The sequence below is a fragment of the Rhinolophus ferrumequinum genome, chromosome 6, assembly GCF_004115265.2.
Source record: "Rhinolophus ferrumequinum isolate MPI-CBG mRhiFer1 chromosome 6, mRhiFer1_v1.p, whole genome shotgun sequence".
NCBI lineage: Eukaryota > Metazoa > Chordata > Mammalia > Chiroptera > Rhinolophidae > Rhinolophus > Rhinolophus ferrumequinum.
In genome coordinates this window covers 32,208,688-32,229,056 of record NC_046289.1, presented here as the reverse complement: position 1 = coordinate 32,229,056, position 20,369 = coordinate 32,208,688, and the positions used below count along the sequence as shown (strand labels likewise).

The 20,369-nt window shown below is 42.5% G+C and overlaps 1 protein-coding gene across 1 annotated transcript; it reads right to left on the bottom strand.

Moving 5' to 3' along the window:
- GPHB5 (glycoprotein hormone subunit beta 5) lies at positions 1 to 3,957 on the bottom strand. Its single transcript, XM_033109599.1, has 2 exons — positions 3,754 to 3,957; positions 1 to 189 (listed from the first exon to the last, which is right to left on the bottom strand). Exons 1-2 carry the CDS (start codon positions 3,955 to 3,957, stop codon positions 1 to 3), a joined length of 393 nt encoding a protein of 130 aa, XP_032965490.1.
- Between the last annotated feature and the right edge of the window lie 16,412 nt (positions 3,958 to 20,369).

The window sequence follows — 20,369 nt, the reverse complement described above, 5'->3', positions numbered from 1 at the left end:
TCAGACGGTGTCACATTCGGTGGTGGCAGTGGAACAGGGCCCGCAGTCACAGCGGACAGCCATGGGGTAGGTGTAGAAGGGGTCGACTCCCGCGGCACAGTGGGGCAGCTTGACTGTCACCTGTTTGGTCTCATTGTAGGTACAGACGCGATGATGGGCTTCGATGTAGGGGGGTTCCAGAATGGGCTTCTGTCCCCACAGGTAGAAAATGAGAACATACCATTAGAACATACCATCCTGCTACATTTTCTCGGTACCATTTATCACTATCAGAAATTAACTTGTTATTCTTTTGTCTACTTGTTCACCTGTCTCCTCCCAATAGAAAGCAAACTCCTAAAAGCAGGAAGCTGATTTTGTTCCCTACCATATCCCAAGCTCCCAGAAGAGTCATGGCCCCCAGTAAGTGCTAAGTAAATATTTAACAAATAAATCATCTTGATCATTGCCGAGCCTTCTAACTGGTCTCCTCTTTTCTACCGTTACCCTCTACAGTCTGTTTGGAGCACAGCAGCCCCAAGTGAGCCCTTAAAAATATGTTAGCTCCAATCTCCCCTCAGCTCAAAGCCCCAGTGATTTCCCACCTCACTCAGCAGAGTAAAAGCCAAAGCCCTTATAATCACCCCCAAACCCTCCGTCAGCCTCCACTCTCCTTCCTTCACCTCCTGATATGTCCCCCATGACCCTGTCTTGCTGGCTTCCTCACTCTGTTCCAGCCACAAGTCTCCTGACTGTCCTCAAACCCAGGACCAGTCCACCCCAGGGCTCTTGCCCTTGCTCTTCACGCTGCCAGAATGCTCTTCTCCCTTAAGATTCATTCCTTCACCAACATTAGGTTTTTGTTCAAACGTCACCTTTTCAGGGAAGCCTTTCCTGACCGTGCTATTTAAGCCTTTCCACACCTTTCCATTTCCTCTCCCTCTTTCTTCCTGCTTTCTTTTCCTCGATAGCACTTATCAGTACCATGTGACATATTATACATTTCATTTATTTGTGCTGTATTTTTCCCACTCTAGAAAATCAGCTCCATTAGGACAGGGATTGTTGCCCATTTTCCCTGCTGTGCCTCTGCTGCCTAGATGAGTACCTGGCACCCCGGAGGTTCTCAGTAACTATTTGTGGAGTTAATGAAAGGAAACAGAGGAAGGCAGTTTCCAGAATGTCCTATATACTGTTCGGATAATCAAAGGATTCACGTCCTTCCTTCACCTTTTATAAATGTTGAATTCAAAATTAATTTTGATAAACAGAGCATCTCGATCAGGAAATCAGCACAAAGTAACAGTTGAAATTTCAAATCCTGCAGTCAGATCTATCGAGCTTGAGTCCCTGTTCTGCCACTCGCTGGAGACCTTAGAAAACCCACTAAACTTCTTGAGGCTTCAGTTTCCTCCTCTATACAACCAAATACCTACCTCCCAGCATCATTGCGGAGGTAAGGTTTGCTTCATATCCTCTTACTCCCAGTAATCTGGAATCCCAGGCAGGGTTGTCAGATAAAATACAGGACACCTAGTCCTGTATTTTTGAATTTCCAGTAATATTTGAATTTCAAATAAGTAACACATTTTTTTAGTGTAAGGATATGCATGGAACAGACATTTTAAAAAGTGGTCATTTAACATTCAAGTTTCACTGGCATCATGGTTTGGTTTGGTTTTGCTTTTTGCTAAATCTGGCAACGCTAAACCCAGGCCATGAGCAAAGGCTGTTTACAGCAGCAGTTCCACCTTCAGAGTAAAATGCAACCACTTTGTCACTGTAAACGTCTTTATCTTCACATGTGCTCCCCAGTTCAGTTACCAAAAATAAGTGATTTATATCTCAGAAAGTTTCAGATTGCTGGGAAAATAAATCTCATTTATTTTTATTTTTTTGTATAAGTAACCTCCCTTTCTTAGTGTAGTAAAGGCATAAATAAAAGCTGGCTAACAGTAAGGAGAATCTTGCTTTCTAATCATCGTGGTGCTTCCATTTCTCCAGTGGGAACACAGTTTCTGTGTTCACCTCCTGTGCGTGGCCATGATCCAGTTAACGACATTCATCGATTCATAACAGAAGATGAGCTGGTTTGAGACTTGGGCCCAGAAAGAACTCCAAGTAGCCCCAAAACGAACTTAGAGCAGTGGGAGGCACCACCAGGCCACGCCCTGAATGTGAGAAGGTGCCGAACAGAGTATGTTTGATGTCAACTCACAGCCATGGTATCCTTAGCAACTGAATTTTCATTTGGCCTCTGAATGATGCAAAAAAAAAAAAAAAAAAAAAAAAGCTAATTGGGTGGAGTAGTTTCATTTAATCGGCGATTACATCACCATAACCCAATTCCATTCATGGGCCATCACTTTATCTAAGTGACACGAGGTTGTTCTCTGCCTCCCTGCACAGAAGGGTGTTTCTCCTGATGGCAGTGTCCTCTCACGGTGCTCAAGGGCTTCTAAGTCGGCATCAATTATGCCAGAAGATGTACTTCGTAACTCCAGTAGAGGTCAATCCTGTACAACTCACCAAGTATTTATTGAATGCCTTCTTCGTACACTACTTTGACAAGAGCTGTGAAAGGCACAAGAATGAATATCTGCCCTCATCTAGTGTTGTACGGTGGGTGAAAAGTAAGACAAAAGGTAGGCTAGAGTCATGGCCTGACCAGGGAGTCAGAAAACCCTTGGGGATGGAGACAGGTATGGAACAATAAATTTGATAATGACAGATGGAAATGAGAAGGGATATGAGAAAAGAACCAAAAGTGAGATTTTATGAAGGGCATTTAACAAAGCCTTAAAAATCAATCTGACAAGGCTAGAACTCAGAATATGGATAGTCCCTGTGGAAACAGGCAGACGTCCTATTGCTAAGGACCTTGAAAACTGGTTATTGAATTTGCAGTAGTGAGTGGTCATTAAAGGTTTTTGAGCTGGGATGACAAGATTCGAGTTGGTACTTCATTAGTAGCCAATTCAGGCCCCAGTGGGAAGAGTCAGCAGTCACTCTGTGATGTGATTTGACGGGGGCTAACTGGCCTTTCTTCCCACCTGGAGCAAACATTTCCTCATCTCAGTCCAACAGGGTTCTAACTTTGTTTGAAATTTGTATCCTCGTTTTAAAAGCAATGTGTCTAAAAAGGCAGGATATAATTAAATATAAAAGGGACTTAACGGATCTGTCAGTGATAATCCATGATGCTCCCAGGAATTTCTGGTGAGGGGTGAGGCAGGGCCATGGGAGAGGCACTCACTGAAGGAGCTGAGAACCCACCCGCACCTGGTGTACAGCCTAAGGGCTCTCTCTTGGTTAAGGGTTGGCTTTGTCACAGATGGAGAAATACAGGGAAGAGTTCTGGTTCCATCCTTTGAAACAAGAATTTATTCCCAACTTTCCACTGTCTCTCTACATGACTTTGCAGTCACTCACCCCTTGAATTCCTCCATGTCATCTGTAAAATGGGTCATATAATGGGACATCTTCACCTCCCAGAGGTTATTCCCAAATACACAGATACCATCCAAGTAAAATTATTAATTTTATCAATGCTTTGTTAGAGGGGCAAGAGCATGTTTCTTTTAGATAGTTTTGGAGCATGCCAAATCATTGTTGTTAAAAAAAGAAAAGAAAAGAAAAGAAAAGAAAATCCACAGATAAGGGGAAATGCCCCAGCTCTACCTCATTTCATCAAAAAAAAAGTGCACACTTAGGAATCGGGCCAAGTGGCCTGGCCCTGAAGACATTGCCCCCTGGGCCTGTCTTGGGACTCACCTCCCAGGTTTCACAGCGGCCCCAACAGGCATCCGTGGTGATTCGAAGGCCCCTGCAGCCTGGCTTCTTGGCCACGAACGTGAACTCCCGCACAGCACAGCCTACAAATGTGCCCAGGTTCCCACCGGAGGTGCTGAGAACACAGCAGCAGCCAGCCAGGAGGAGGAGGGCCATGGGGCCGAGGAAAAGGTATGCCAGTTTCATGCTGTTCCTCCAAAGAAGGAAAGGAAAGAGTTCATTAACAGACCCAGCTGCCCTCCATGGGGCAGCCAACAATGTGTTGGTGGCTATCAAAGGGACCTTACTCTTAGCATTTCAGAAGAAATGAGCCAAGTAATTGCAGATGTCCACAAACTCCAACACAGATGCCCAAAGTTTCCTCTCACTGACTCCAGTATGGATTCTGTGGGCCCACTGTGCTCACTGGACACCCCACCCTCCAAGGGCATCCTCAGGCTTCTCCTTATTGTCACCCAACTGCTGGACTTGACTCGTATGTTAAAAAAGTTTGTTCCGATGGTCTCTTCAAAATGAACACAAAAACTGATTAAAAGGAAAAGTAATGCATCTCCTACCATCATACATGCATACACACTAGTTATTGTTATTCAGGTCCAGTGTGTTTGGTGCCATGTTACATGTTAGTTCAAAATTATATTTTGAGTGTCGTGCATGGGGAATCGAGGGGGGAGATGGATAAATTATAACTGTATGCTCATGTGTATTGTTACCACCCCAACCCTCCGCAAAAGATGCATCTGCACAAGATGTGAAACTTGGCATCTGACCCTGTGGCCTTTCATAAAAATGTGTCCTACTGGCTACAAGTTGCTTCTGCTCTATGCCTCCACTGTAATAGGCACCTAGCTGTGAGTCAATTTACATTCAAATGATGGAAAACACATGAGGCGTTGAAAACATAATCCTAGCCTACCCTCATGTCTGTCCTCTCTGGTTCTTGGTCATTTCCTGTGCTTTTCAGGAACAAGGAATCTCTCCTTTCATGCTCGGCCCACTAGACGGAACATACCTGAATGTCGAAGTGAGGGCAGACATTGCATTTATGGAATGCCCCCAATCCATCATCACTTCAAACAGACTGGAAAGTTATTTATTTCCTAATCTGGTCTCCCAGCTCCTAGTTCTGATCTGTCACCTTAGTAGGGCCCTTTGGACTTCCCCTCAGGAAGAATGAAGTTACAAATATGGAGAAGCACGTACCTGATCTGGTTGGAGCTAATGCTGCTCTTGGAGCTCACACTTGCACCCAAGATTTCTGAAAGTCACGATGAATGGTAGAAGTTTGCTCTGGGTAAATGTCTCTACCCTCTGTTACTGGGCTGCTTGACTGCTCAAATATATAGGAAAGGTCTTGTCAATCAAAACAAAAGAGAGGCAGATCCTTACAGGAACCACTAAACACATCAAAGACTTGGGATATAAAGCAGGTCTCTATTTTCCAAAACTGATTAACTTAAAGGGTGTTGTTTTGTTTCTTAACATCACCTACTGAAACAGAAAGTTACCTTCGTGGGTGACCTAATCCTAGGGAAACAGTCAAAGGTAGTTCACCTAGCTCTCAAGATAACAAATGCACTGGGGCAAGATGGATTAAATTTTCCTTCATGGTAACCACAATTTTCCTTCGAAACAGGAGTTAGTCACTAGTAACTCATGGCAAACTCTTTCCCTTAACCCACAATACATTTCAATTTTATTGAAAAATAACAAAACAATAATTCTTCCTGAAAGAACATGGGTTCACTAACTGAAAGGATGGAAATCACAGGGAGAACAAACATTTTGGAAGTCTTAAAATTAGTTAAGGATTAGATAATACTAATAACACTTCAAAATGAATCATATAGGAAAAAAAATACTGGGATGTTCAAAGTGATTATCTTCCATCATGGAAGACATGAAAAATAACTTTTCATGTCTTCTATGTAGTTTGCAGATTTTTCACATTTTCTACATTGGGCAGGCTTTTATAATAGAACGTCAATTAATATTGATACTTTAAAAATTAAAATAAACCAATAAATGCACATTTATGCTGCATGTGATCGTATTCGATGCTGTTCTAATGGAAATGTTTCATTAGATTTCTGGTTCTTAAAAGTCTAAACTAAGAATGAAATAGTATTCTTCATGAGTATGGGGTACGGTTTATATTCCAATCTGCAACAACAGCATACAAATGGATTAAAAACCTCATGTTTATGGCATTATTCTGGTTGCTCCAAAAACTAAAAGAAGCCGATATCATCCTTGACCTTAGGAGTTTATATATCAGAGCAAATAATGACATAGCCAGAGACATTTAAGATGCACATTAAATAGATCAGTGATATTAAATAAAGAAGTTAAAGCGTCTCCATTCTCTGAAGAAAAAAAGGTGTTACTTAAACATGCTACTCATTAAGGATTTGATTTTTTTCAAAACATATAACAACCCTCAGTGAATCCATCACTATACCATCAATAGACCTATTTCTAGAGTCAGATTCTTACAGGTTTTCACAGAAAATTGAACTAGACTTGGAATATAGGACTTTCTTCAGCCCTTCAGCCGTGAGTAGCATAACCAGAATTGGGGTGCTATGGGACAGCCTGCTTACCTGGTGTGATCTTCCGAACTTGCTGGGTCTAAAGCTAGCCAGTCATTAGTAAGCGGCCATCCTGAGCTGTGTTTCTGAAGAGGACGGTTCCATCCTTTCAGATTAGGCTTAAAATATACATACTTGTGTCAGCAATATCATAAGGTGAAGAAAGACAACAAAGGGAGGCCAAGAGAACCTTTCTTTTATAATATCTAACTTCCTTATAATGCAGAGCTGTGGCGTCATGCCTCCCCACATCAGCAGTCACCTTATGACAATGACAATTTACAGTCATTGAGCACCTACTATGTGCCAGGCTCCATGGAATCTGCTGTGCTCTGATATATGGTGTCTCTAAATTTTATAACAATTCTGTAAATCGATAATTATTCGCTCCTTTTACCACTGGGAGAAGTGGCGGCTCGGTTATTTTGTAATCCGCCTGCCTCTAACGCCTTTGACGACACTACGGATGGAAGTTAGGTTTGTTTCATCCCGGTAACCATCTGCAGCCATTTGGAAGGTGCCTGGCACACTGTTAAGAAGGCCTCTGGATCCATTCCCAATGGAGAGGGCGGTGGCCCGTTAGCTTCATCGTGGGCGAATGGGGTGTAGATGCCCCTTTTTTGTAGACCTTGCACTCCGCCACGCCACTTGCCTCTCTGTAGGCGGAGTGACAGGTTGCTGTGTGCTTTCCAAGGCTATGTAAGGCCCTGCTCCGTGCAGAGGACCTCCGCCCCGTCGTCTGTGCATCTGCCACCTTCCCTTCCGTCTCCTCCGACATTCCTACTATTCAAGTCGGTCTCTTGAGGTAACAAACAACGATGTGGGCAATGTCTCCGAGCATAGGCCCTGGAGAATCTTCTGCATCTTGTTTCATTATCATCTTCGGATGGCTTCATTGTCACCTTGGAGGATGAGTCACAAGATATAGGCTCCCTAGGGGTAAGGAGAGGGGAGGTCGGTGACCAGTCACCTTGAGGTCTGGGGGAGCAGGACAACAGAGAAGGGGGGGTAGTGTCAGTGCCTCAAAGAGGTGACTGAGCAAATGAAGCCTGGCCGAGGGAGGGCCTGGGAGTGCACCCTGTATCAGGAGATAAAGACGTTGCAAGAGCCTGGAAGCTCTCCTCCCTGGCTCCCCCATGCTGGCTCTCAGTGGTGTGGCAGCCTTCTCTCAGCCTCAGTTTCTTCATCTGTAACAAGATGGGGTTGGGCCCTATGACTCATATCCTTCCTAACACCGGCGTTTAAAGGTTTGCAAACTATGTTATGAACAGAACAAGCTAAAGGCAATTCAAATGGAGAATCTGAAGGTTCATATTATAACAAAGTCATCCAGAATTGTGTTCAAATCTCTGAATCTTGCCAACTTGTGATTTTGGACAAGTCCAAGTCTCATACCCCCTGAGTCTCAGCTTCCTGCAAAACTGAAAATGGCTCCTTCACAGTGTTTGTGTGCGGATTCTACAAAATAATGTCTATAAATTGTTTATCTCAGTTCTTGATACATGATGGCTATAATTTTTTCTTTTCTTTTCTTAGGGTGTGTGTACACTTAATTATTAGGCATATCCTAGTTTCAAAGGTATCAACTGGGGGGAAATATGAGTCTGAGAAAAGAAGAAGCAAAGTCTTTGGGGGCTATGAGAGCCTAGCAGCATTCTGAAACCAGGAGACATGGGTGGGCACTAATCGTGCTGCCCCTGCCAGCCTCTGGGGCTTTGATGTGACATGGAAACTACCAACACAGTTGGCAGCAGGAAAATAATGTCTGAAGTATCACATTTAATTTTTAAGTTCCAAATTTCATACTTTGCGGGTATAAACTTTAGCTTAGTTCCAAAATTCAATATTTTAATATATCGTCATGAATACTCCCAAACTATTTCAGTTCTGACCAAGAATGAGTCAAGCGAACTGAGCCAACCAACTCGCACTGAGTACCCACTCCATTCCACAGGCACTAAGTGAGGGCCCGTATCGCTAAGCTGTTTGCTGCATCACTGACAATGCTCTCGACAGCTGAGGAAAAGGTGTGCCTGTTCCCAGGGGTTTTCCCCATTGTCCTCTCAGAATACACAATGCTCTGTCCAAGGGTCAAATGAATTAGCATTGCGCCGCCTGTGGATGAATGCAAACGCCACAAATGAAGCCATGTGTTTCAAGGAAGTAAGAGAATTAATGATTTTCTGCAAACAGATAACAAGAAAAGTCAGCCTTCGATTTTACAAAGTTGTCCGTTGCTTTTAGTATCCCTTATTTACAGGGGGGAACATGCCAGGATTATGAATGAAGCAGAATGGTGAAGTCTTAATTTGATTAAGAAGTCATTTCTTCCTTTTGAGGCCCTGGGTTTCTGTGGGACAGCTCCTCATTTTATTGATTTAAAGAGAGAGCATTTGCCCTAGATGACAGTATAGTTGCTATGGTAACATTTTTTAACGAGACTAAAAATAATGAACCCTGTGTCTCATTTACTAGGACAAGTCCAGCCCTTTCTCCACTACTGTCTGAAAGAAGTATCTGTCAATTGTCACAGATTTATTTCAGATTAAGGAGCACATGGTTTAGGCGCTGAAGCGGAATGTTTTTATTTCCGCCTGACTCTTCCACTTTTGAATGTCATCACTTCGCAGGGCATGGCAAACACATGCCTAAGAGAGAGGAACAGAGACAAGCTTAATGAGTCACAAAGAAGCATTCTTTATTTCAAGTGCATCCTGTATTCTCATTGGAATGAGTCCACAGAGCTGCTGGGTCCCCAAATCCTTCATTCCAGGCAGTCGCACAGACGAGGCCAAGGTCGTTGTTAGGTAAGCTGTGAAGCAACAGCTCCTCATTTGTTAGCTATTGGCTTTGTTCCAGAAAAAGATGTCCGGGGTGATGGGCCCAGAGTGCGTGCGTGTGTCTGTGTGTGCCTGCGCTTGTGCTTGAGTGGAAGGAGCAAGGTAATGGGAGGGGGGAGAGGGGAAGCAGAGAGCTGTTCTACTCTCCAGAAGATTCTTTACATAATTTAACACCCATTCATTAAGCAGCTACAGTGGCGAGCACTGGAGTGGCCGGGTTCATTAAAAAAAATTAAAAGACAATGTTGGGAGACGTGGGGGTAAAATAGCTAACAACTGATGGTAATGATAAATTTCCTTCCTCCTTCCCTTTCTTTTCTTTATCTCTTCTTCCTTCCTTCTGTTTCTCCTTCTATGTTTCATTGAGTGTTACCGTATGTCAGATACACATGAAGTACACGTGATGCATTTCTCTCTGTAGCTGGGGTCCCTGGGTCCTAGTAGGGATCTCTGAGAACCCAGGGTTTCTTGGAACCAGTGACCCACCCTTGCAAAATGCTGACCAAGGATGAGAGATGTAGTTTGAGACTTAAGAACTGAGTAAAGCAAAATTCTCAAACCCATGATTCTTAGTTAACAAACCTTGGATAGAAAGTAAACGAGGCCCAGAACATAAAGCTAAAGCAATACGATATTACGTAGATAAACATCTAATGCCATCTATTGATTTCCTCACTATCTACACGACCTCTCTATTTGGATGTCACAGAAACACCCCAACCTCATTACGTCCCAAACAAAGTTCATTGTCTTTATCTCCAGGCTCTTTCCCACCCCTTCACCTGGCATTTCCCATCTTTGTAAATGAAACCCTTTGAGATTCATTCTCAGCACCTCCCTGTCCCACATCCCATGTCCCCCCCCCCCACAAACAAACCTGTCAGTTCTATCTCCCAAACACCTTGTGTCTCAGTTTCCTAATTCAGAGCCCGTGAAGACCCTTCTTGCTAATAATGCCTCTGACTCCTTCCTCTCTGTTCCCTGTACCTGGAAAGGTAAATGTCAGTCCAATCCTGATTTGTACATTCTAGTGGAAACTCCTCACTGCTCCCCCAGAACCCGATACAGACCAAACTCCTTAACTAAGCACCTTCTTCGCCCCACGGCCTCTCCTCCTGCCCCACCCTATTCTCAATCCAAGCTCAGGACTTGCAGCCTGAGCCAAGCACCATTCTCTCTCCCGTCAGATCTTTGCACTTGCCCTTTCCCCTCCCCAGCCCTTCCCTCCGCTTATCCCCTACTCGTCCTTTAAGACTTGGTTTAGCTACTGCTTCCTTCGGGAAGCCTTCTCTGATCTGCGGAGTCTGAGATGGGTGCCCAAGACACGTGCTTTCATCATGTCTCGTGCCTTCCCCATTGCAGCTCTGTCCATGTTGTCACAGCGCACTTGTCTCCAACCCCTGTTAGAGGTTAGCTCCAAGTGACTTTCCTGTTCCCCCTGACGTCCCCCGTGCCTGCACATTGTAGGCAACAAACACTGAAGTAAGTGAGTCAACAACTGAATGATTGTGGAGAACACCAAATATCACCTATTTCCATTTTCTCCCAACTCAAAACTTTATCAGTCTCCATTAAAGTTTAGCAAATATACCCAGAAAAGCAAACAGTCCTTTCACTAAGACCTGCCTTTCCATGTCTACATGAGAACTCAGTGGGCCAGGGCAGGCATCATCATGAAATGCCTCGAGCTTCGAGTTAGTGCCATGGGGCCCCTATGTGGGGATGTGGACTAACCCAGGCAACTAGCAAACCCGGATGCATGAGGCCCAGGGAGCAGGGTCTGTGCCCACTTCCCCAGTATCGTCTTCCCCAGCGCAGGATACTAACCCCGACGGCTTCCACTCCCCACCAATTAGAGGAGATTCCTCCATGTGAGTGGTTGGGCTGGGCACACAAGCGCGGCACTCCCTGGTACCTTGGTCCAGTTGGGTTTTATGACTAACTTCAATTACTTGGAGGGGAAAAAACGTGTTTCCCTTTTTGTGGCTTGAAATATCTCATCAAAGAAATGTGGGGTGTGGAAATTAGGTTTGATTGGCAGCCAGCTATTCACTTTAATTACTTTTGCTATTCTGTAGCTCTCTTTGGAAAAACGAATTTGGGCTTTTCTGACAGCCTGATGGGTAATGCCATAATTTTAATAATCCTCTCCCTTCAGGGTCTCAAAGTAAAGAAGGAAACTTCATAATGAAATTACTGTGCCTCAAAGATGTAGTCGCTACATTCATCCTTTTTGCATTGTTCTTGTCCAGGACTCGGAAACAAGATGCGTATTTCAGGCCTGCCTAACGCTCTTGTTGCTGCTCTGCTCTCTGGTCTGAACTGCCATGAAGATCGATGAGACCTCCAGCAGATGGAGCCAAAGGCGTGAAGCTTTAAAAGTACAATGAGAACACACACACACACACACACACACACACACAAACACACACACAATTCAACTCTGTTCATCACATAAAATTATGGGTTTAATTCCTCAATTTAAAAAATTACAAGATCCTTTTACTTTTAGATTCTAGTCTAATTTTCTCCTTCCAATGTTATGAGCAGGGTTGGTTGGGGAGAAGGGGTGTTTTTCTCCCATGTTCACGTTTCCATAGTGGGCAAGAACGACAAGTATGGTAGAACACTCAGGCCTCTGTCTGTCTACTCCACACCTCCACTCTGACTGTCTTATCTGATTGCTTGATAAGATTGGGAAATAACCATGATGAATCAATATCCTAGAGCATTAGAGTTCAGGTGGATTTATCAGTTAGGATGGTTTGGGCTGTAAATAACAAGTGTGAACCACTGACGGTGGCATAATGTACTTAAGCGTAAACACCAGGAAGCCCAAAGTGAGGGAGACCTGGCGTTGGTGTAGATGCTCCAGTGTCCTCAAGCACCCAGGTGTTTCCCCGTTTTCTGGTCAGCATGTTGACGTGCCTCCCTTCATGACCTGCCCCTGCCCCAAACTTTGTCCATAAGCAACAGTGTCCAAAAGCAGAGAGAGAGAGAGAGAGAGAGAGAGAGAGAGAGAGAGAGAGAAGAGGAGAGGATAGTCCCTTGTTACAAGCATTTATCTTGTGAAAGGAAAGAGAGGAAAGGTCTTATAGAAGTTTTCTGCCCATTTTCTCTTTACTCACGTTGGCCACAATGAGGACACATGATCATATCCTAGCTGTAAAGAAGGCTGAGAAGGGGCGTCCCTCACATTTTCAGCCTCTGCAAGTGGAAGACCAGCTCTGTTGGCAAGCAAGGAAGGCAAGGACTGTCTGTAGGGTGGACAGCCACCAGTGCCTGTCAAATTTGTTGGTTCGATTTAGAACAAAGGCCATTTCACTATGTATCAAGTTGTGCTCTCTAATTTAACTTCATTCAGTAAGAAAACCAACATTTTTGCCTCCTCCTGTCAGATTCCTGTGTCTTATTTTTCTCTTACTTCCAAGCTCAGAGCAAGGCGAGGGTCATGATTACTTATCACCCCCCAAACACTAACAATTACTGCCAGGAGCACTGTTGACTGTAGGAAAATCAATCACTACCACCCCTTTGGACCTCAGTTTCTTTCTCTGGAAAGCAAGAGATGAGAGCATCTCCAAAGCCTCCTTCCAGCCCTGACAGTCTACGGCTCTATGAGGGTGCATTCAAATGTCTCTAAGCGGTGAATCAAATCACAGTAGCCTAAGAAATGTTATGAAAGGAAGAAATTTGACTCACATTGGCCTTGGAAAATCATAAGTAGTATATGATGAACTAGTATATGATGAAATAATGATGAACTTTGAAACCAGTGTTAGTTTAATAAAAATAAGAACTTGTGGGGCCAGCCCAGTGGCTCAGGCGTTTAGAGCTCCGTGCTCCTAACTCCGAATGCTGCCGGTTCGATTCCCACATGGGCCAGTGGGCTCTCAACCACAAGGTTGCCAGTTCAATTTCCTCGAGTACCACAAGGGATGGTGGGCTCCGCCGCCTGCAACTAAGATTGAACATGGCACCTTGAGCTGAGCTGCCACTGAGCTTCTGGATGGCTCATTTGGTTGGAGTCCGTCCTCTCAACCACAAGGTTGCCGGTTCGACTCCCGCAAGGGATGGTGGGGTGCGCCCCCTGCAACTAGCAACGGCAACTGGACCTGGAGCTGAGCTGTGCCCTCCACAACTAAGACTGAAAGGACAACAACTTGAAGCTGAACGGCACCCTCCACCACTAAGATTGAAAGGACAACAACTTGACTTGGAAAAAAAGTTCTGGAAGTACACACTGTTCCCCAATAAAGTCCTGTTCCCCTTCACCAATAAAATCTTTAAAAAAAAAGAAAAAGAAGAAAAAGAAGAACTTGTGAATGTGCCCCAGGCATGCTATTGAGGGTAGCCAGGTAATGGGCTTACAAGACTTTAGGAAAATTGCAGCTCCCTTGAAATTGACTTTTGTAAGGCAAGTAGAATGACAACGCACTCCAAATGGATCTCTCCTTCATCTCTGTGTTAAAATAATCTCTAATGTCTACAGGGCACAGTTCAACACCTTGGCATAGCTTATAAAATGTCCTTCCCAGCCAAGCATCAGCCTACACCTACACATATTCAATAATAATAATAATAATAATAGCAGCTGATATTTTTAGTCTTTTTCTGTGCTCAATACATATGAAGCACTTTCCATGTCATATTTTAACCCTCACAACAAAAAATATTGTTACAATGTTATTATCTCCATTTTACCTATGAAGAACTGACGTTAAGTAACTTGCCCAAAGTCATACATCTAAAGGTGATGGAGCCAGAATTTGAACTTAGACAGTTTGTTTCCAGAGCCCATGACCTTAACCACTATGTTATATTTCTTTGACAGTATTTAAATATTATTTTATAAATTTTTGTTTACATTTCTATTTCTACTACTAATCCATAAGGACCATTTTTTTCTCCATCCCCTAATATTGTATTTGACAGGTAATACACACTTAATAAATACTGAATGAACAAATGAATGAATGAATGAGTGAATGAATGACTGGTTTCCTGTGCACACTTTTCACTGTTCTTCAAGCACACTCTATTACATCACCATACCCTAGCTTTACTGTTGCTTCTTCCCAGGAGACACCTACGCCTTCTTCAGAAATGTGCTCAGATATTATATCCTTGATGTGTTCTTCCCATCCATCTTCAGAGAAAAAAATATGTCACATGGAAAACACATCACATAAGAAGGAACTAGAATCAGAATGGCATAGGATTTGCTTATTAATCAGGGTCAGCTAACAGTGACCCCCAAACTCAATCACTTAACACAATAAAATCACTCACAGTCAGCAGAAGCAGAGAGCAGGGTTCTGCAATCATTAAGGGACAGAATATCCATCTTGTGGTGCCACCATCTTCAATAGGTATGGCCTATCAAGACCACTGTGGAAGGGGAAGAGAGAGCCTAGAGGACTGCGCAAGCCTGAAGTGGGTACGTCACTTCCCATCACACCCCATTGGCCATAACCCAGTCTTATGACCCTGACCTCACTGCAAATAAGGCTGAGGAACTAAAGAAGGAACTCAAGAAGAAGATGAACTAAATTTGGTGAATATATAATATTGTTTCCAACATAGCTGCTTCACAGGAATATGGAACAATGTCTTTAAGATTCTAATGAAAATTATTTTCATTTTAGGAAATTCTATACCCAGACAAAATTTTAATCAAGCATGAGAGCAGAATAAAGAAATGTTCAGACATATTTTTTTCAATAAAGAGGAGAGAGAACGAAAGAAGTTTTCAGAATCTTTTCCTTTGTCCTACTCAAAGTTCCCACTAAGGACTTTATAATGGCCTCAAAATGTTAAGGAGGGAAGAATGGCACAGGGCAAACACACACAAATATGACACATTCTTTGAACCCAAAGCAGAGGATTTTCTTTTTCATCCAATGCTTTTTTTAAATACTGGTCAATGGCTTCATCTTCCTGAATAATTTCCAGGGGAGAATGGAAAAGCCTGGCCACGGCAGGTGGAGCCAAGAACAGAGCCCCCAGAATATCACTAGTGACCACCACTGATGTTGGGTCTCTCTTCCATCTTGTCCAAAAAATAAGCCATTGTAGGCATGTTTCTAAAATCAATATGCTCAGTATCCTCCTTATCTAGTGGCTTCATAAACCTCTCAAAAAATTTTTTTGCGTTTAGCGTGACTTTTTTTGTGAGCTCATGTTGATTGCTAATAAGTATTGCCTTCCTAAATACACATGCACCTATCAGTCTTACCTGTCTACTTTCAATAATTCACCTGTTGTTGGTGGTGGTGGTGGTTAATTTAGGCAATATTTTGCTAATCTTAGCTCTGTTGTTGCCCTCCATGCTTCCAAAAGTTCACTAGCAATGCTTTTGCTGTCAGTTCTGTAAGATCTATTAGAATGTCATTTACTGGGTCCTAAATACTTTACCATACATTTTCTAATGGGGGTTTTCAGTTGCCTTTTCAACATTTATCATGCAGTCATCCTTGCAGCACCATTTTAGATATTAGGGCTAGAGAAGAAAAATATACTGATAGTTCTTGCCCTACAGGAGCTCTTAGTCTAGAGGAATAGACTGAAAAATAAGTCAGTAATTTCAACAGTGATAAGGGCTGTGATAGATATATGCACAGGAGGCTCTAGGTTAGGAGAGACACTTAACCCAGCCTGGAGGACAGAGAGAAGGCTTCCTAGGATGAGGCGTCCTCTGAACATGTGAAAGACTTAGGAGTAAACATGTAAAGAGAAAGGAAAAGGACGTTCTTGGTGGAGGAAAGAGCAGGAAAATGCTCACAAGTGAGAGGGAACTCAGAAGAGTCAGGGAATCTAACATTGATTGGATATAGCAGGGAGTGATAGGGAGATGGAGGACACCTCCAGATGGGAGCAAGGGCCAGGTTCCCTCTGACCCAAAGAACTGAAATGTGTGTGTAGTAGAGAAAGGGGACTCTGTGACCAGACATAAGACCATTGAGGTAACAAGGGGAGAAATCCTGAGAGTGTAGACTAAGATAATGGAAGTGTGGATGATAGAGAAGAAGGAGCAACGGAAATCTATTTGGCAGGTTAACTCAACAGGATCTAGTTGTAAAGGATGAAGGAGGGGAGGCATCTCAGATGGCCCAAGTGTCTGGCTTTGCTGACTCAGGAGGTGGTGCTCCCACTGGCCAGAAGGGGTATCTGTGGGAATAAGTTTAGAGGCAGGTATGCTCAGTTTGTGTTGACTTTGAAATATCTGCCAGATCACTTGAGTAGATCTGGCAGGTAGACACGTGGGTCTGCAGGCCAGAGAAATGTTGGGGCAACAAAGAAGGCAATTGAGTCATCTGCACACAGGGATGGAAGGAGCCCTTGAGGATGAACACGACCTCCCAGGAAAGACGTATAGTGAATGAGAAGGGCAAGAAGACCATGGGAAGCCTCACAGATTAGTACTCAGTTCATTTGGACCAAAGCATTTATCTCCTCAGGGTTCCCATAGCACCTTGACCTAACATCCATCATTTTTATGTCCATGTCCTTTACTTTTTCCTTCACTAGATACAATTAACTTGAAGGTAGAGACAAACTCTTATTTAATTTAGTATCCCTGGGATCAAAAACACAACTAAGAATACTCTACATGTTCAACAAATGTTTATTAAACAATGATTGATACTCATATAGTTTATGGAAGAGGCAAAAATTTGCAAGTCTGATGCGCTTCAAATTCAGGAAAACACCAGGCTTTAGCATGCCATGGATGATAAATTTTAATCTGAGAACATGTCTCTTCTCTCTGCCTCGTTATTCTCTTTACTCACTTAAGAGCAGAAGTGTTGTTTCTAGATTCTACTATTTGCTTCCTCTTACCACCATGAAAACAGGAGTATTTGATTTTTCTGGATTGCCTTGGCTTACTTTTAAAACTAAAATTTTAAACCATAGAAATTGTCTTGATTGGCTTCTGCTCTCCAGTTAATCTTTCTCTGATCCCCTGAGAGGTGGGGTGAGATCAGGCTTCCTCCTGGAGAAACCACCTGAGTGACAATTCCAGCTCCAGGAAAAGTGAGCGTGATTATTCTACATGAGGCTTTTGTAATCAGAACCTCTCCCTGGGGACAGTTTACTGACATTGGAAATTCGTCATGGTTACAAAGTACTTTGATTTCACAAAAATAAGATGTCTTCTCTGATGAGGTGGCAAGTGGTGTTTTGTTTTTGTTTTTGTTTTTTCAATTAACTAGGTAAGAACCACAGTTCAATATCAAAAAGCCAAGATTTTTTTTCTTCCATCCCTAAGCCAGCTACCAGCCTACTTAGAAGATAGTGATTGTGTTTATAGTCACCAAATCAGAGAGTCCAAGAAATAAAAATGGAAGGCGTTTTTGTCTTTGAAAGGAGGCCACCAGATGCAGGCTCTTACTCCGTCTACCTGTATAAGTCCTCACGTTCCCAACCATTGTGTCCTGCTTGGTAATTACCTACGTTGGTTCAAAAAGAATTGCAATTTTTGCAATTATTTTTAACTTTTTAAACCACAATTATTTGTGCACCAACCTAATAACTAAGCAAATGCAGTTAAGATGTGCTCATATAGAAAGAGCTTACTCAACATTAACTAAAAAGCAAAATAAATAAAAACAAGAAGATGACAAAGTCTGAGATCTGAGTTTTGCTTTCAGTTAGTACAATGCAGCCAAGAGCTGGGGCTGGGGTCCCAGTCAGAGCTCAGGACCAACACTTACTACACCTGAAAAATGATAGCAACTAAATCAACTATGGAGTCAGTGAGATGGTCAGTGCTTAATGGAAAATTCTCTCCTCATTCCTCACCCCTGAGACTGAAGACTAGATGTTTGTGATGCCATTTCATACCTAATAACAGAAAAAAATATATGAATAACACCTAATACTGACAGATGTTGTGCAAATAAGGTACCCAAATTTTGGAGACCTCATAAATTTTCCTTTTGGAAAATAATTTGCCCACACATCTCAAAAGTAAGTAATAGAAAGGTTTCTACCTTCCCATTGCCTGGGAATTTATCCTAAAGCAAAAATATCTAAAATGAGAATACAACTTATGCAAACTGCATTTATTGTAGCATTACTTTACAAAAATAGCAACAGTAAACATCCTAACTATTCAAGGGTAGGAATTTATTAAATTATAGTCCATCCACACACTGGGATAGTATTTATAAACTTAAATTATTATAAAGACTGTAGCATGCACAAAAGCATTTGAAATAAGTTTAAAGGAAAAAATTAGAATGTGAATTATCCATAATAAATGGTAAATCTGCATACATCTCTTTAACAATTATGCAAGCATATGGACAAAAAGTGGAAAGTCATATGAAAAGTAATTGTTCTTTTAAGGTGAGTAGATTGTGTTAACCATAAAAATTGAACTGTTTCAATCTCCAAGAAAAGAAAATTCTGCCACTATTTAAACAATCCCAGCCACAGAAGAAAAACACCCCAATTCTGTTTACAAAGACACTAATACTAAATCCTGAACAAAGCATGTGATTAAAGAAATACAAATTATTTTTTATTTAGAATAATATTTAAATTCTTAGTAAAATAGAAAAAATAGTTACTTTCTCAATATCATATGTATATCCATATATATATACACACACACACACACACACACACACACACGAAATCGGACAATTAAGTTTGTGAACTTGTTGCAACGATGTTGTTATCCTTTTTTTTTTATATCAAAGGGATTATTCAGTATGAATTTGTACCAGCTGGACAAACAATTAACCAAGTTTACTATTTGAAAGTGCTGAAAAGGTTGTGTGAAAAAGTTAGATGACCTGAACTTTTCACCAACAATTCATGGCTCTTACATCACGACAATGCACCAGCTCACACGGCACTGTCTGTGAGGGAGTTTTTAGCCAGTAAACAAATAACTGTATTGGAACACCCTCCCTACTCACCTGATCTGGTCCCCAATGACTTCTTTCTTTACCCGAAGATAAAGGAAATATTGAAAGGAAGACATTTTGGTGACATTCAGGACATCAAGGATAATACAACGACAGCTCTGATGGCCATTCCAGAAAAAGTTCCAAAGTTGCTTTGAAGGGTGGACTAGGCATCGGTGCATAGCTTCCCAAGGGGAGTACTTCGAAGGTGACCGTAGTGATCTTCAGCAATGAGGTATGTAGCACTTTTCCTAGGATGTGTTCGCGAACATAATTGTCTGACCTTGTATATATGTAGTTCTACTGAATTTTGGTTATTTAAAACTATAAAAATGAAGCAACAGTTCATTGATCTGATGAGTTCTTTGAAGACTAAATGAATGTAATAACCATTCAAAGGCTCAAAGGCAGCCCAGCTATCAGAGTCCTGGTCTTTGCAGATTGTGTCTTCAGGTCCATGTTACTTTACCTCTGCACCCATTAGGAAGCTTTGAGCTGCAAATAACTCCCATTCTCAGTATTCTCCCATAATAATTCATCCCATGGAGACAGGCAATTTCAAACCCTTATGTAGCCTCTAGGAGTCCACTCGTCTCACCTCTGCCTCCCTCTTACCACCCATCTCCATTTCACTCAGCTTTACCAGCCTCCTAGTTTTTTCTAAAACCCACCAAGCACATTCCTGCCTCGGGACCTTGGAACTGCTGTTCCCCTGCCAGAAAAGTTCTTTCCTCGACCGTCTTAATGGCGCACTCCCTCACGCTATTCACTTCCCTAACCACATTGTTTCAAACAGCATGCCTCTCAGACATCAGATCCCCCCCACCAACACCCCCTACCTCCTGACCCTGCTTGATTCCCTGACATCATATTATGTATTCATACGTGTGTTGTTTTCTTTGCTACCAGAAAGAATGTTTCATGAGGGGAGACACTAACATATTGCTCACTGCTGCACAGCGGTGTCCAGGACAGTGCCTGCTCATAGTAGCTGGTCAACACATCAAGGTGAAATATGTTGTGGAAGCCAGAGAAAATCTGACTCATACAGATTACAACACTTAAGAGATTTATTATGTCACACAGCTAAATCCCCGAGGTGGGACACGCTCCAGGGAAAACAAAGGCTTTTTCTTTCTCTGCAGTTCCTTCTGTTCTTCCTCTTTAGCATGTCAGCTTTGTTCTCCTACGAAGGCGGCCCTCATGGTTACAAGATGACAATGTATTGTCCCTTTCATGTCCGTTGA